General features: G+C 40.1%; 1 protein-coding gene across 1 annotated transcript in view; it reads left to right on the plus strand.

Moving 5' to 3' along the window:
- WWC2 (WW and C2 domain containing 2) overlaps positions 1-16613 on the plus strand; it is a 150296-nt gene that overhangs the window by 102340 nt on the left and 31343 nt on the right. Inside the window, exons 9-12 of the mRNA XM_032781120.2 lie at positions 390-632; positions 6698-6787; positions 7589-8211; positions 16385-16508. Coding sequence (XP_032637011.1) covers positions 390-632; positions 6698-6787; positions 7589-8211; positions 16385-16508 — 1080 coding nt within the window. The remainder of the gene's footprint in view (positions 1-389; positions 633-6697; positions 6788-7588; positions 8212-16384; positions 16509-16613) is intronic.

A 16613-nucleotide genomic window follows, 5' to 3' on the forward strand; every position in this document is an offset into this window, starting at 1 on the left:
TTCACATTTTTGTATGCCCCCATATATGAATAAAAAAAATGTATAAGGGATCATGTTTTGGGGCATAAGCCAGTCATTAGCTGCCTGGGTTTTGGAAGAAACTTCCCCATATTGGCAAGGAATGGGGTTCCTTGTACCTTCTGATGCATCTGGTACAGTTATGGGCTACTGGACTAGATGGCCCACTGGTCTGATGCAGTGTGACAATTCCTACATTTTTGTGAAGCAACATTAATTGTAAACATAACTTTTCGTGCAAAATCTATACCCTGGTATGTACATGTCGCCCACCCTTGTTGTTGGTTCTAAATATTGTCTCCATTTTGCACTCCCAATTCTTTGGCACTGTTCAGTATGCCAGACCCAAACACATGTATCTTTTGTTTTAGCATGGCAAACTTAAAGATTGAACTATCTAAATTAGATAGTGAGACCTGGCCTGGGGCACTGGATATTGAGAAGGAAAAACTGATGCTGATCAATGAAAAGGAAGAGCTTTTAAAAGAACTCCAATTTGTCACACCACGCAAACGCACTCAAGATGAGCTAACGCACCTGGAAGCAGAAAGAAAGAGGCTGGAAGAAGAGCTGCTGTCTGTGAAAAGCACTCCTAGTCAAGCACTTGCTGAGAGGTACGTTTTCATCTTTTGCTAATGTTAAGCACTGTTATCTGCAGTTTAACCTTTGTATTCATTGCAGATCTGTGCTGTGCCTTGATGGACCATTTCCCTTCAGTAACTGTTCTGTGTAGATCGTAAAATTACGTTTATTATTAATCCACTGGGCAGTAACACAGAGGATCCTGTTGTATCATGAGAGAAAACACACACTCTGTATGCGCTCTGCAGTATCGGCTGCTCTCCATTTATTACCAGCATGAAATGCCTATGACAGATGTTGGATAACTGAGGAATGTCCGCATACCATCAGGAAGGCAATACATCATTCACTGCTTTCGGATAATAGTTGTAAGCTATTTGAACTCTGGCTATATGATTGTTGCAACATCTGAAACCTCTCACTGTGGGTTTTATTACACAAAAAATGCAAAAGTTTTGCTGCTTTTAGCTCAGAAGCAGAGGATAGTTGCAGCAGAACTTCACTAATTTGCACTAGTAAATGAGATACCCACTGCAACATACTGAGTTTTGCCAGCTAATGAAAGAGCTTGAAAAAATCAATGGAAACTTTGTCACAAAATATGACTTATGTTAAACAATTGTGGATGTAAATTTTATTGGGGATCATTTCTCGTGCATTAGTAAATATACTGTAGTATGTCTGGTAGAAATAAAGAAGTCAATATTCAGACTTTCACTCTAGCACTCTGTCAAAGGTCTGATCCTGCTCAGAGTCCCATTAAAGTGAATGGCAATGGGAGCTAGATTGATTTGAGCCCTAAATCATTGAGTAGAGAAGAGACTCCCCATTTCTGTGTGCAGATTATGCAAGTTGTGTATTAGCAAAGGGTGGATTAAGCAAGGTTTGATTTACTCCCTTTTTAATGCTTTAAATTGTGGTTTGTTTCAGTTATCCACAGAAGCGGGTGAGGTGTGATCTCAGCCCTTATGAGACTACTGAAAAAATTTTCTTTTGACTTTTTGGACAGGAAGATTTGATTTGATGTTTTAAAATGTTAAACCTTTGTCTTTGTACAGTTCACCCTTCAGTGGGGGGAGCAGGCAATGACTATATGCTGCACTCCAGAAGTCTAGGTTTGGGAAGGAATTGGACTAGGTTTGAGGATAGGATGTAGAGAGATTTGTGGGAAGGGGCTGGCAGGAAAAATAAGGCAATTTGGAAGGAAGTATAGCAGAGAGGAATTACTCAGAGAGCCAGCATGTTGCATGTGTTTAGTAATATATATAGTCTCAAGAATAATTCCTGAATCATGTGAGAATTAGAAATGGATAGAGCCTGATAGATGTAGAGATGTGTTTAAATGAAACTATATTTCCAAGGAAGAAATTAACCAGCTGTGTTAGTAATCTCTGATTAAGTTACCAGAGATGTGTTGCCCTCCAGCATCCATTGATCAAGTAATAAACAGGAAAAACAAAATCATAAAATCACATTTATAACAAATTAAAGAGTGTAAATGAAGAGTTTGATAAGTAGGCTAACGAGTAACAACTGGATCCTGGTTCTTATGCTAGCAGTTGATTTCTTAGTCTGGTGTCTGAATTTGCATGTTTATCACTAAAGACACATTCTTAATTTACATGAGTATAATAAAAGAGTAAGTTACATTTTTTTCCACTGTGAAGAAAAGATGTGATAACAATATTTTCCAGGACTCTAGTTTACTGTATGGCTGGCTGGTGACCCATTCCGGACTGGCCTTTCCCTCTGTCCCTCCACAAACTGTCCTCTAACCAGGATTGCAGAATGTTGTATCTCTTCCAAGGCTGTCAGTAGTTCTGGTATTCTGCCTTCTGACCAGCAGGTGGTACTTGAAGATTAGAGTGGCTCATGCTTGCTTGAACATTATAATGAATCTCAACCTGTAACCTTTATAACTTAATAACTGAATCCCATGCCTCCAAAGTAAATAAGGTCTTTTCACACTAAACTTGATTGTTGCATCTTGTGCTGACTCGGAGGTACTCTAAATTTTGTAAAAAGATTCAAAGGTGAACCTTTTCCTGAATTTTTAAATTCTTCTTTAATTAATGGTCAAACCTCCGAATGTGACTTCCCAGAGGACAAAAGAATCACCCCTCCGGCGATTGTGGAAGCAGCCAGTTCACAAAACCCATCTTTTCTTCAACAAATGGCAGTGTGGCTGCATTGCAGTCTTCTTTTATAATCTTCAGTGAATATGGTATGCTTCTGTCTGGTTCAAATGAATATGTCAGTTGTGATTGCTGTAATGAAGCAACATCTTAGAAAGCAGCAGATCTATCAAAGTTTGGTAAGAATAGTAAGAAAAAGAGGTCTGAACCAAAAGATTTGCTTTGTAAAACCAGGTTTCACAGTGTAGCCTAGGGATATCTGGGAGAGGGTAGGTAAAACTGACATGAGTAGCTGTACTCACAGACCATTTAAAAAAGTGGGTAAAGATCAGATATCAGATTCAAAAAAGAATAGGCAAAGCCTATCCTGGCTACTCTGAGGAACCTCCCATATTATCGCACAGAAACAGCATTCTGTTTTTCCTAGTTATAGAACTCTCAAAAGGGCCACCTGCTGTTTCTCCTTGATTTCCATTTATGGTAGTGAGTTCCTTCATCTTTTTGGCCCTAGGAAAGGTCCCCTGATTAATTGTAGACTGTTTGGTCTTTGAGGGAGTTATCTAGTGAATTTGAAGTTTTTTGTGTCCTTGTCCTTCCAATATTGCTTCCAAAATGATGGTATGGTCTTGTGTTTGGCTTCTACAACCATGTCCAGATCATGTTGGGAGAAGAAGGGGGGGGGGGGGGGGGGCAGAAGAAGTGAAGCTGCTACATTTTGAGGTATCGTCTACTCAGTTAGAAAACTTTCTCATGTGAAGGAGGTGTCCCTAAGTCTAGAAAATGGCTGATGTGAAAAAAATATATATTAAACACATTTCTGCTCTGTTGTAGAAAAGGACTAAGACAAATTCTCTGTCGTTTTCTAGAAGTTCTGCTGATAATTCAGTTGCATTTCTTTAAATCACACTAAATATTTTTGTTGTTCTTTGTTTAAAAAAAAAAAAAGGAGGTCAGACCCTCATCTGATGTAAACTTCACTAGAACTAGATCAATTTTCAGCAGCTGAAGATCAGGCCTGAAATATTTTTCTTAATGCTATTTTAAGTCTCATCTAAATGTCTTTATTTTATGTATATATTTTGTAGAAATTACAGATTGTGGAATTAACTTCTGAAAATAAGTTGTTGTGTTTTAAAGTACAACCTATCAGACTATCTGAAAAACACATGTATAATTACCTAACACTTTGGCATATGAGCTTTAACAATACATGATCTATTAATAGTCACTAAAGAAATATTTTTAAAATAGTGCAAATCATTCAGGTAGGATGCTAATGTTTTCCCTTTACTAGTCATGCAAATTGGCCATCATTGTATGTAACTCACGCTACAGAAAATCCTTGACCTAATCATAGTCCAGAACCCTTCTTGTCTTTAAACTATTATAAATTCAACAGGAAATACAGCATGGAGAAATGCTGATCTTAAAGCAAGTCTAGGCAAAATAATCTTGTTTTATTTGCATCGGGCTTGGGGTGAAATCCTAGCTCCACTGAGGTCATGGATTAAACTTCTATTGACTTCCTTTATCACTTAAAAGAATATTCCATTTAGATTTCCAGACTTGACTCAAGATTTGTTTACCATGATTGGTGAAACAATGACTGAGCATATGGTACCAGTAGCAAGGAATATTTAAAGATGACTTAATAGGAAATCAAAAAGTTTAGGAATAGTGACTAGGAGGATTAAATTCAGTAAATGAATTACATGAATATGAAGCATTATCAGTTAGCTGATTATTATTTGACATCAATAATACCTAAAATATAAATATTGTATGACTTCAAAAAATTTCCCAAAGCCTCAGGTTTTTTAGTTTATATTCTATTGCAATCTGGTACTCCTGATAATGATTTTATGCTGTCAACTTGTATTTGTGACTCTGCCATCCTGTCACTGAAATCTTTGAGATTTAGCGACACAATTGACATCGCATTCTAAATTAGATGTAATTTCACTTAACACTAACATTGATTCAGAATAATCAAATGTTATTTCCAATGACTGAACTGCATTAAATATAATAGCTAGATAAATCTTAGAAGTACCAGTAGATTGATTTAGAGGAAATTTTTTTCATTTTCAGCTGATGGTACAGCCTTGCTAACAGAAATATATAAGTATATGAGTAAGGGACACTGATAAGGGCAAAAGTCTTCTTATCACATTTTCTCTAGTCTTCATTGTTGCTGGTAACTCGAAGTTACAAATTTTTGCACCTCTTTCCTTACCTAGTTGCTGCTTCTACAAGGAAAGGTGAAAAGCCACCTTTAAAAAGTCACAAAAATATTAGTAGAAGATTAACATTGCCTGGGGAGAGAGAAACAGGATAAACTATAGTTAAATAACTGCAGAAAAAACTGAAATATTACAAAATGGCAGAAATGGGGAAAGAGTCTGAAATCATAGATTATAACAAGCAGCGGAAAAATTGAAAGATTTAGCTTGGGAGCCCTGGGAGACTAACAGCAGCAATATCAAGATACTGAATGGGGCCATCCCTACTCAGCATCTGCTTAAAGTTAGGCTTCTCCTTAAGTGCTTTGCTTAATCCTGGGACCCTCTGAGTGTAATAATCTGTTTTTCATGCAGAAATTGTATCTTTGAATGTGTACTCTGCAGTTGCATTTGAACCTTCGTTTGTTCCTACTGGTACTGAGTGAGGAGTCTAAAAGGAAAGTTTCTGAAATAAGCCTAAAACTTCTTAAACTAACCTAAAAATGGCTAATACTTGTGATTCAAAGAAATGTTGTATGTAACTTGACTGAGCAATGGCTAATGGGGAACATCATAATCCACAACTATGGGAAGGGCATTAGTTACTCCAGCAAGAGATAACAATGTATCTAGCATTATGTATGAAGGTATCAATAAATACTATGCAAAGGTAAAATTCTGAACAGGAGTCTGTCAGAAGAGCTTTTTCTGACAGATCTATCGGACTTTTGAATTGTCAGCCAAAAGAAACAGACACATTTCACCACTTGGATCTTTAGAGCTAGACTGGACAAATGTAGGGAACAATCCTACGCTGGGGTGAAGATGAACTGAATGATGATGGGGGGATCTCATCTCTAACTTCTGTGCCTCTATCGGGCAAAGACTGGAATGTTTGGGGTGCAGTACTGTGTGTCCTGGATACTATCCAACATCTCTGAATTCTAAACCTACTTGTTAACTTGGATCCTGTTTTGGGTATCAGATATTTTTCTATATCCATATATGAAGCATCCGATGTACAAAGGGACTCGTATTGATTTCTGTTTCAAACAGCATGTCAGCGTGCAGTACAGAACTTACTGTACGCATTAGCAGCGTCCATGCAGCGAGTTGCTTCACAAAGCTGGTGTGCTGTTAGATTTACTCTCTGGCCTGCTGCTTGCTAAGTCTCCACGTAGACAAACTCTAGTGATTTTGCTTGAGTTTTTCTGTTTTTTCCCATACTGTTCCCCAGAGTTTTTAAGTTTTCAGAATTTACAATAATATTTGCTTTCCTGTTTAGTTTCCTGGGGTTTTTGGTGGAACTATATTAGCTAAGCAGCCAATATGCAGCTTGCTAAAATGCGATAGATGCAGCTTTTGCTCTGTTTTCCAAACCGCTATCCCTGTTCTTTTTCTTTCTCTTTGCTTGCATGACAATTCTCTCGGTATCGTGTGTGTACAGATCCTATTTATTACTTGTATGATGACTCAGGTTTGTGTGGTGCCTTACATTTCACAGTCTCTATTCAAAATTGCTTAGATTCTTAGGCTGTAAAGTGTAGTTGGAAGTTAGGGCGAGACCAAACAGAGTCTGAACTGATTAGCAATGACAGGCAAGGGGAAGGAAATGGGTTTTAAGGAGGAGTGGGAGGCATTAGCTTTTGTTTCTTATCTATAAAATATTCTTCCGTATTTACTTTGTGCCTTGTATATTTTAGAATTTCTTTATATACTTGAATATAGTTCTTTTTCCAGGTTGAAATTGGAAGAGAGAAGAAAAGAGTTGGTTCAGAAACTTGAAGAAACTACAAAGTTAACTACTTATTTGCATTTGCAGCTTAAAAGGTAAGGCTGCATTTTACATTGTTTTAACAAGAAAAAAATAAAGATCTGTTTTCAGTTGTGGTGCAGAAGCACTGAATATGTCTGTACTTCATTCTTAGATTTTCAGTTAGCTGGAGACTGAACCAAGTTCGTTTTGATAATTGTGGCAAGACACATAGGTGCAGTTGCTTCTAGCATTCTCTGTGCAAATCTACTGTATCTATATCACTTTAGTAAGTGTATAAGAATGAATTTTTGCACATTTTATAATTAAGAGAGCAAAGCATCTTCTTGCTTAGATTAAAAAAATGGTTAGCAACCATCTTTCGTACATGAAATGTCTCCAAAAAACTCTTGTTCCTAATGAAAATCCTTGTTTTTTTTGAATGACTGTATCTATAAGCTTGACTGCACGAACATCCGCATTTATTACCGACAGAGCCTCAGTGCATGCACATCTTCATAACCATTAATGTAAACAGTTTGTTCCAATTTTATTTTTTTCCAGTTAAATTCATTGCAATGAAAGATAACTGCAGCGACATTTTTTCCTGTAATTCATTATTTTAAAGTCTGACTTTATGATGTTACATTATTGTTGATTTTACCTGTACCTGTACCTACTGTACAGAGGCTTTAAAGACATGTTCGCTGCCCTGACAAGATTATAATTTAAATACCTTATGACACTGTTATAGGGATAGCATCTCCTTTGTGGTCTGTGAGTGCACTCCTTCAGACCTCATCTTTTACTATTGTGTGCTGCTGATCAGGTCTATAGTAGATTAATAACATAAATGGTTGTTTGTCTTTTCTTTGCAGTCTCTCCGCCAGTACGTTATCTGTGTCTTCAGGGAGCAGCCTAGGATCCCTGGCATCCAGTCGGGGGTCTCTGAACACATCCAGCAGGGGATCACTAAACTCCCTCAGCTCCACAGAGCTCTATTATAACCAAGGCGATCAAATAACAGACTTGGACTATCAGTATAAACTTGACTTCATATTGCAAGAAAAGAGTGGTTACATTCCTGCTGGGCCTATCACTACCATTCATGAAAACGAGGTGGTCAGTTCCCATGGAAGACTGGGTTACAGTCACTCTTCTGGATCTTTGGCAGCAGGCCACGCTCCAAAATTGACTGAGCCACCCAAATCTGTGACATCACTGTCTTCAAGATCGTCCCTTTCTTCCTTGTCCCCACCAGGGTCTCCTTTGGTTTTGGAAGGTGCGTTTTCAGTGTCTGCCCAAGAATCCCCCCTGCACCACCTCATCACAGATTTTGAAGACTGTGAATTGCCTGGTGATTTTGCAGGCATTAGTCTTTGTGAGAACCAAATATCATTGGACTCTGAAGCCAGAGCAACATCACAAGCTCTTACAGATGATAAAGATCTCAATGAAAGTGTTAGGCAGCCTTTGTCGCCTTTACGTGAAGGAAATGCAGGTAAAGAAATAATTGTAATCTCAAATCTCTAAGTAATGGATAAAAATTAACTAAGGCCCTGACTTTTAAATATAGGGCTGCCTCTAATATGATCAATAACTGATTTGGGCAGGCTACGCATGCACTTGTGGGCAGTCGTAGATACTAGGAACAACATGTACATTTTTTAGTTTGGGGTTCTGTCCTACAAAGTGTGGAGTCTGCAACTTACACTGAAATCAATCCAATGAACTTTACAGGATGAGGTCTTTAGTAGGTAGTCAACTATCTTCTTTATTACCTTAGAAAATAATTTGTTGTTGGTTTTCCAAAATAGTATCTGAGCATTGGTCGAACTCTTCTTCCACTGAAGTCAGCGATGCAACTCCCGTTCACTTAATTTAAACTGAAGACATTCAAATATTCTTTTTTTGTCAGTTAAATAACTGAACTGTGCAAATATACTCTAAAAATGTCTAGGCTGAAGCCATCCAGATACTAGTTGTACTCATGGACACTCTGAGGATTTTTTACAAACATCAAGATCTATAATCTTCTTTGCAAGTCTTTTGGTTTTTAGGCACAGAAAGATGTGTTTTCTTTTAAAAGTTGCCCAAGGAGGATGAAAAGAGCAGAAAACAGAGAGAGGCAATTAGCATGTGGTTGCACTACTGAGCTAATTAATAGTTGGGTCAATAACCACTGTATTGGCTGTTTAGGGAATCCTGTACTAATATGCTTCTTTTCAGTTCTATATGAAGAACTATGCTTGTTTAAGTTTTACAGTGGAGAGGGATGTTCATACCCTGATTTGGGGGAAGGCAGTGGGGGAGGGAGGGGAAGTTAGCTTTGTGTAAAATATTGCCCTGCCATCTTCTGGCCAAGATGTTAAGTTGCTGTCCAGCCTTGGTTTCTTTTTTTATTGCTCTTGTTACTACATACTCTGTGACTTAGGAGAAGAGCTCATACACATCTCATTTTTCAAAAAACAGTTTCTGAAATCTGGTTAACATCGTCATTCTGACCTCATCAAACTGCAGAACTCTGTTGTGCACTGGTGGTGATAGCCAAATCTCTTGGAACAATAATCCTTGTCAAAATGGCTCCAGTGGGCTGACTTTGTCAAAGTTGAAAGTCTATGTGATGCATGATCCTCTACTACTTAGTTCCCAACATTTTTTTTTTAAAAGTTATTCTCCTGCAGTTGTGAGAAATAACAAGGAATCTGGGCACTACCTGAAGGGCAAAGGAAAGTTGCATGAGCATCCTGTGGAACTGTAAGTGACTTCAGTATGAATACCTCAGTTCTCAATAACTAGCAGGTCAAAAGACAGGAATCCTGAGTAACAATAGAGCAGTGGCCAAATCTCTCATGCCCTGCCATAGCTAGTCCTCCTCCTTCTTTGCAATAATCCCACTAAGGGGAAGAGGGTGAGGAGAATCTATCAGACAGTAATGGCAAAGTGAGTCTTTCTCTGATGCTTGTAGATTAAGCCCAAGGAATGGTGGCAACTTTGTAGAGGCACAGAAGAGTGTTGCTGTCTCCATTCTTGAATCAGCAAAAAGGTGCAGAGGAGATACCACTAAGGATGCCAACAAATGGAGGATTACGTCAATTTAGGTTCAAAAAACCTCCCAGTTGTTGAATGTTGGATGGATATTTTCCTCATTCAGGCTATGCAAAGAAGAAACAGCCGTATAGATTTGCTGCATGCAATGTAAGAGAGACTTTCATTCGTTGACAGTCTTCTGTAATATATATTTGTAGTTCCCTTAAGTAACAGTTGCCACATTATTAAAATCCCAGTTGCCAAGATGTGACCAATTGCTACCGAATCTAAAGTGCTGGCTTTGTTGCAATCGTTGAGGCATATATTGTTATGCTGTCCCTGCATGTTTGTTTTCTGGATTTTCTTATGGCACTTCTGGTTGGAGGAATAATGGATTTATCTTGTCACATACTATGTCCATTTTGCAATTGAGGAACTGAGGAACAGAAATTAAAGAGCCTAATTCTCAAAAGTGCTGAGCCCCTGCTGCCCTGTTCGAAGTCAATGAGAGAACTGAGTTCTCAGCACTTCTAAAAATTGGGTCCTGCATGACTTGCCTGAGTTCATACAACAACTGTGTGGCAGAGCTAGGAACACAACCCAGATTCTCTTGAGTCCCAGGCCTTAATCACAAGATCATCTGTTACCTTTCTGAACCACCTGTAACAATTATTCCTCAGCATCTGTGGGTACATCCACGCTTAGAGCTGGAAGTGTAATTTCTAGCTTGGGTACATAGCAGTGTAGCCATGATGGTGCACATGGGCAATGGGATAGGTTAGCCAGCCTGAGTGAAGTCCCACCCGGTAACCCCTCATGCCACCTAGCTCAGCACAGCTACTTTGCTATTTTTAGCATGCTAGCTCAATCAAAGCTAATGTATGTGCATTATTACAGCTCCAGCTCAGTGTGGGCGTGCCCTGTTTCTTGTGTGACCTGGCTTTAGTTGTTCACAACATACTTTCCTTGGGAGAGGATCCTTCCATCCTTGCCTTTTAGACCAGAACATGAAAAGTACCTTTAGATTTAGAGACTTCTGTGTGTCTTGCTGGCCCCACTGTGTGAGGGCACCTGCAGTGTGATTCTCCTCTGAGCTGAAAGACAGCATGCTATCTTTGAATGGGGAGCATTTTTCTGTTTAAAAACCAGTTTCATTAATTTGAAAAATACAGAAAAATAAATTATAGAAAAATAAACAGATTCCTCAACATACCTAAGGTTTAATTGCTTAAAGTCTACCTAGGCAGACTATTGTCAGTTTCATTCATATACTTGTAAGAGATCAAATCCTTGTGTCGGACCCTCGTGTCTGGCACACGAAAATGTCTCGCCAGAAAGTGTCTTTTATTTATTTATGTTAGGCTGCTTCTCTTTCCTTTAAATAAAAAAAATCTTCCTCCTTTCTAGTGATGTCCAGGTAGGAAGAAATAAACATACGCTCAATGGCCTTTGTGCACTGGGGATGTAATTTCCAGGACACACATCCTGCTTTCCGTCCAACCAGTTATATTAGTCTTTGTGTGTGGATTTGCCCTAGTGATCAAAAGTGAATAGTTGCTGTGTCAGAATTGCCATATTTCAGGACTGTCACTGCCCATTCAGTGTTGCAGGAGAAGATACTGCCCTGATTGTTTGGCATTACCTGTTAACTGTTTCTCTTTTCAATGAATCCTCAAATACAGTTTCAGAAGTTAGTTACATAAATCCCATTTCATTACATATGTTAGGTCTATAAATACTATTTTCTTACCATTCTTCATCTCCCAGTTGCTGAGTTATTGTGAACGAAAATAATGATGTAATTTTTTCAATATTTTGTGTTTTTCTAAAAGAACATGTAGCCAACACAGTGATCCAGTTGGTTCCTAAATAACCATTTGAGGTCTACATTGGCATTTAATTGTCTTACATAGGTATTTGGGCATCTAAGTACTAATTTGATTGTCCAGATGCATAATGTGGGGGTTTCCAATTTATATGCCCAACTTTGATAATTGGGGCCACAAACTCAGTCATTTTTGGCTTATATTTACCAGCAAGGAGCACTTGGAAAAAACAACCCAAAAAAAGATAATTTTTTAAAGGAAGGATAGAATTAAAATATCTATTATGTAAATGAATATACTGCAGCATCTTTTTCAATGGTTTTATTGTGCTAAGAATTTCAATACTTTCCAGTTCATGGCATGGGGAGCCAGCAGGGGATTGCATGAGGCACTTGGGACTTCCTTTGGTCTCCTTCAGTTATGCACAGAAAGAGATATCAGAAGTTGACTAAGGACTTGTCTACTCAGAGAAATAGCTATTGCAGAATTAGTGGACTAAGCTAACCCACACACCGGCACTCTTAGTGTGGAACAAGTGTGTCCCCATAGGGAGCTAGTACACTACAGTAACTCCTCACTTAACAGCCTCCCACTTAACATTGTTTCAAAGTTAGGTCACTGCTCAGCTAGGGAACATCCTTGTTTAAAGTTGTGCAATGCTCCCTTATAACATCGTTTGGCTGCCTGCTCTGTCCACTGCTTGTAAGATTCTGTGGAAGAGCAGTGACTTTACAAGGGAGCAATGCACAAATTCCTCTTCTCCACCTTCTCTCTCTCCCTCTCAGCGCTTCCCTCACCGCCAAACAGCTGTTTGGCAGCACTTAAGACTTTCTGGGAGAGAGGGTGAGGAGCGGGGAAGCGCCGTGTCTCCGCTCCTCCCCCTCCCTCCCAGAAAGTTCTTAGGACTTTCAGGGAGAGAGGAGGGAAGGAGTGGGGATGCAGCGTGCTCCAGAGAGGAGTTGGAGCAGGGAAGGGAAGAGGCGGGCCTGGAGCATCCCCTGGCAAAGTCAGTGCCTGTTCTTCTCTGGGGAACCTGCTGCTGCAAAGGTGCTTCCTAGCGTCCTTGCCTGCAACGGGCTGTGCATGTGTGAGGTAAGCCAGGGGCAGTTCCCAACTATGGTACAGTACTGTACAGTATATGATGCCTTTTGTCTGCCCCAAAAAAATGTCCTTGGAACCTAACTGCTGCCTCTTCCCCCCCTCCCCCGCATTTACATTAAATCTTATGGGAAAATTGGATTCATTTAACATTGTTTCACTTAAAGTTGCATTTTTCAGGAACATAACTACAGCGTTAAATGAGGAGTTGATGTACTTGCTTTATGGTACTTTAAACTCACACCTGGCTTTTTTTGTGACCATTTTCCTGTGTAGACAAGCTCTAAAGCCCAAGTGTTCAGAATCTGTGAAGTGCAAAATTAGAGCTTAGCTTTACCTTTACTTCTTGCTGTTCTTTGTCTTTTCAGTGAGATGGAACTTAGTGTTCTGTTTGCTTTAGAAGCCTCACAGAATCTGATGTAAGTGGTGGGCGAATGATTCAGTTCACTTCTTCAGTGGCCAGATGAGTCACAACCAATTTAAAAAAAATACAGCTTAGTTTCAATAACTAACTTTATGCTAACTTTCGATACTCTAGCTGTTCACAAAATCCAAGTGGGCGGGGCGAATGAAAAGACAGGTGTGAAAAGCAGGCATACTATGGCCAATGAGAAATCCATTTGAAGAAATAAGCTTTAAATGTTTTGATGGGATGATATGGAGAAGAGGGGGATAGGTCAGCAAAAAAAAGCCCTAAATTGTAGCTCTCATTCTTGATAGTGTCACTGTATCTTTAATTCTAAAAGCACTTTTATTTTTTTAAAAGCTATAAATGGAGTTAATCCTTATGCTGAGATTTCCTGTTATTAATATATGTAGTGCCGTGTGTGTATAAATATGAAAAAAAATATTAAAAAGCCTACATTAAAAGTACATTAAGGTTGCAAAATCAAGCAGGAAATGCAAGAAACAATTAACTCTGCTCCTTTGTATGTCTGTATTATGATAGTCTTTTGTTACAATTTTTTCCACAGGACCACTGCCTCATTCAGTGCACAGGATGAATGGTGCTCAGGGAATGAATCAGGATTGTGTAATGAATGAGGCTGTTGTCTGTAGGACCCTTGCACCTGGTAGGAGCAATTGTGGAAAGCATTCTGCTCAGCCCTGGGATGGAGCTTGTTAAGTAGCTGTGTGGTTGGTGCATGCATAGTCTGATCAGCTGCTAGGCAGGGGCGAAAGTAACTTAAAGGACTTACTGGTTCACTGGATCCTGAGCAGGCGTGGCCTCAATGGGAAGAGGTAGGGCCTTTAAATCACCCTGGAGCTACCAGCTGCAGAGGTGGCTGGGAGCCCTGGGGCTCAGAGGCCAATTAAAGGGCCTGGGGTTCCAGCTACCGTGGAGTGCCGGGCCCTTTAAATCACCGTGGGAGCCCTGCTGCCGCTACCTTGGGGCAGCAGGGCTCGGGCTAGGGCTGGGGTACTGGCAGCAGGACTCTGGCAGTGATTTAAAGGGCCAGGGGTGCCGGTCGCTGTAGGGACCCTAAGCCCTTTAAATCCCCACTGGAGCCCGGCTCGGGTGGGGATTTAAAGGGCCCAGTGCTCTTGCCACTGCGGGGAGCCCCAGGCCCTTTCAATAGCCTCCGGAGCCCTGCTGCCACTGGGGTAGTGGTGGCAGGGGTCTGGCAGAGATTTTAAAGGGCCAGAAGCTCCAGCCACTGCGGGGAGCCCCAGGCCCCTTAAAAAGTCGCCGGAGCTTCGGCAGCTGGCCTCAGGTGGCGCTGAAAAGATCTTGGGGCTCCCCACAGGGGCCAGAGCTCTGGGACATTTATATCCCTGCTTCAGCCCGGCTGCCAGAACTCTGGCGGTGATTTAAAGGGCCCGGGGCTCCCCACAGCAGTTGGAGTCCTGGGCCCCTTAAATTACCGCCAGAGAAGTCGGTCCAGTCCGGCACAGCGTACCGGCTCTTGATGGTATGCTGTACTGGACCGTACCAGCTTACTTTCACCTCTACAGCTAGGGGATAGAGCTTGCTCGGTGCAGATGGAATAGTTTTGAGGCCAGGTCTAAAGTAAAATTTACATTGGTATAATGTTGTTGCTCAGGGATGTGAAAAATCCACCCCACACCTCCAAGCAAAGTATTTCTACTGACCTGACCATGGGTTTGGACAGCGCTGTATCGACAGGAGCTTCCCTCCCATCGACATAGTTACTGCGTCTCATGGAGTTGGGTTAATTATGCCGATGGGAAAACTCCCATTGACACTACAGCGTTTTAAGGATAGACCTGACTTGAGAATTTAGCTGTCACATTTTAAAAAGCTCCTACGGATCATGTGCAAACTGCAGGGTTTTTTTAATAGGCTTATAATTTGGTCTAATTTATGTGGATTTTTACAAAGCTGCAAAAGGCACATCCCCAACACTAGGGCACTTCTCCTATACCACACCAAATTCAAGTCTATGTACCAAAGCATCAGAGTGTTAGAGCTCCTCAGTGAAATGGTTATAAGAATTTGTTGAATGTGAGCAAAACCTGTTTTTCCCTAATTTAAATCTTGGAAATGGCTGTACTGTTTTAACTGAAACTTTCAAAAAAAAATTCAGTCTGAGGCAGACATCTTACATGGAAAATTTCAGCCTAAATGCTTAAAGTTTGACAAAGAATTATAAGCAACTAAAAATAAGGCTCTGTAATGGAAAGCAGATGAACTTAACTATAGGTGGTGCTTCCAGTGCCACCTTTTACAATACAAAACTTCTCTGCAGATAAAGTGCCTCTGTACTTGTCTCTTGTAGGTGCTTCTGAATAGGTGAAGTACATACAGATTTACTCTCCTGAACAGGTCCCTGCTGGCAGCAGCCAACTTGGAATAACCATGAAGTTCTTCCACAAGCAGTCTCTGTCCTTGTCAAAGTCAATTTCAGGCGTCTGTGGTTATTCCTGGGGTAATCAATAAATCTCGTCATCACCTTCACCGCTCACATGAGGGGAGCACTTCATCATCAAGGAAAAAGCATCCATACTACTGCAAATAAAAGCAGAAATGTAGCAATCGATCCTCTAAACTGAAGCCTTAAATTTTTAACATCTTAACAAGATGTAAAGTCATGACTTAGGAGGTGTGCATAACACATACCAATATCCTCACTCCTTTGCAAATTAAAAAAAAAAAAAAAAGATTCATAGGCCTGCAACTTATTTCATGGCAAAATGCTGCTTTCAATTAATGCTATGTGTTCACTGCAGGACACTAGCTTATGAATATGACTTGGAGGTTAAAATTAAGTAGTAGCTGGTGCTAAAGGTAAGAAGTTTTTAATGATAGCGTTAGGCATTCCTTTGCTTAAACCAAATGGGAGTTTGCATTTCTAGGAGGGAAATCCTGAAGCTTCTATATCACTTACATATTTTTAATAAGCATAGTTGTCAGCACTGGTTTTGTGTGCTGCTGAAATTTTATGACAGTAAGAATTTAAAATTGGAAATGTAGGTTCAAAGCTCAAGATAAAGACTAATACGGGTGAGAGAAGCCTGTGTTTGGAAAGGGAATAATAGTCCTACATTTTCAAGCTCATCAATTTAGACATGTAAACCCCCAAACTAGAATATGTGACAATGGTAATACATCCTGTATCTGTTCAGTGGGGTGAAACAGAATTACTCCATGAAATTGAGCTAAGGGTCATCACTTCCAACTTGGCAGTGTTCTAAGCTGTGCAGTTACCTTGCTGATAATTGTCCAGCATTAATTTTTATTCTTCCTCCCTTGTTTAGGTGTCGACTTACCAAGAAGAGCAGTAAGTCAGCTGCTTGAGGAGAAAGCAACTTGTGTATCTGCTGCAGTGTCTGATGAGTCTGTAGCTGGAGACAGTGGTGTATATGAAGCTTCTATAAAACAGTAGGTTTAAGAAACTGAGGCTAGGTCTACACTGAGGGAGGGGGAATTTGACCTAAGATACACATTCGCGTAGCTGAAGTCTATTTACCTGGCCATAAGGACAGC

This window comes from Chelonoidis abingdonii, chromosome 5 (assembly GCF_003597395.2).
Source record: "Chelonoidis abingdonii isolate Lonesome George chromosome 5, CheloAbing_2.0, whole genome shotgun sequence".
NCBI classification, from domain to species: domain Eukaryota; kingdom Metazoa; phylum Chordata; order Testudines; family Testudinidae; genus Chelonoidis; species Chelonoidis abingdonii.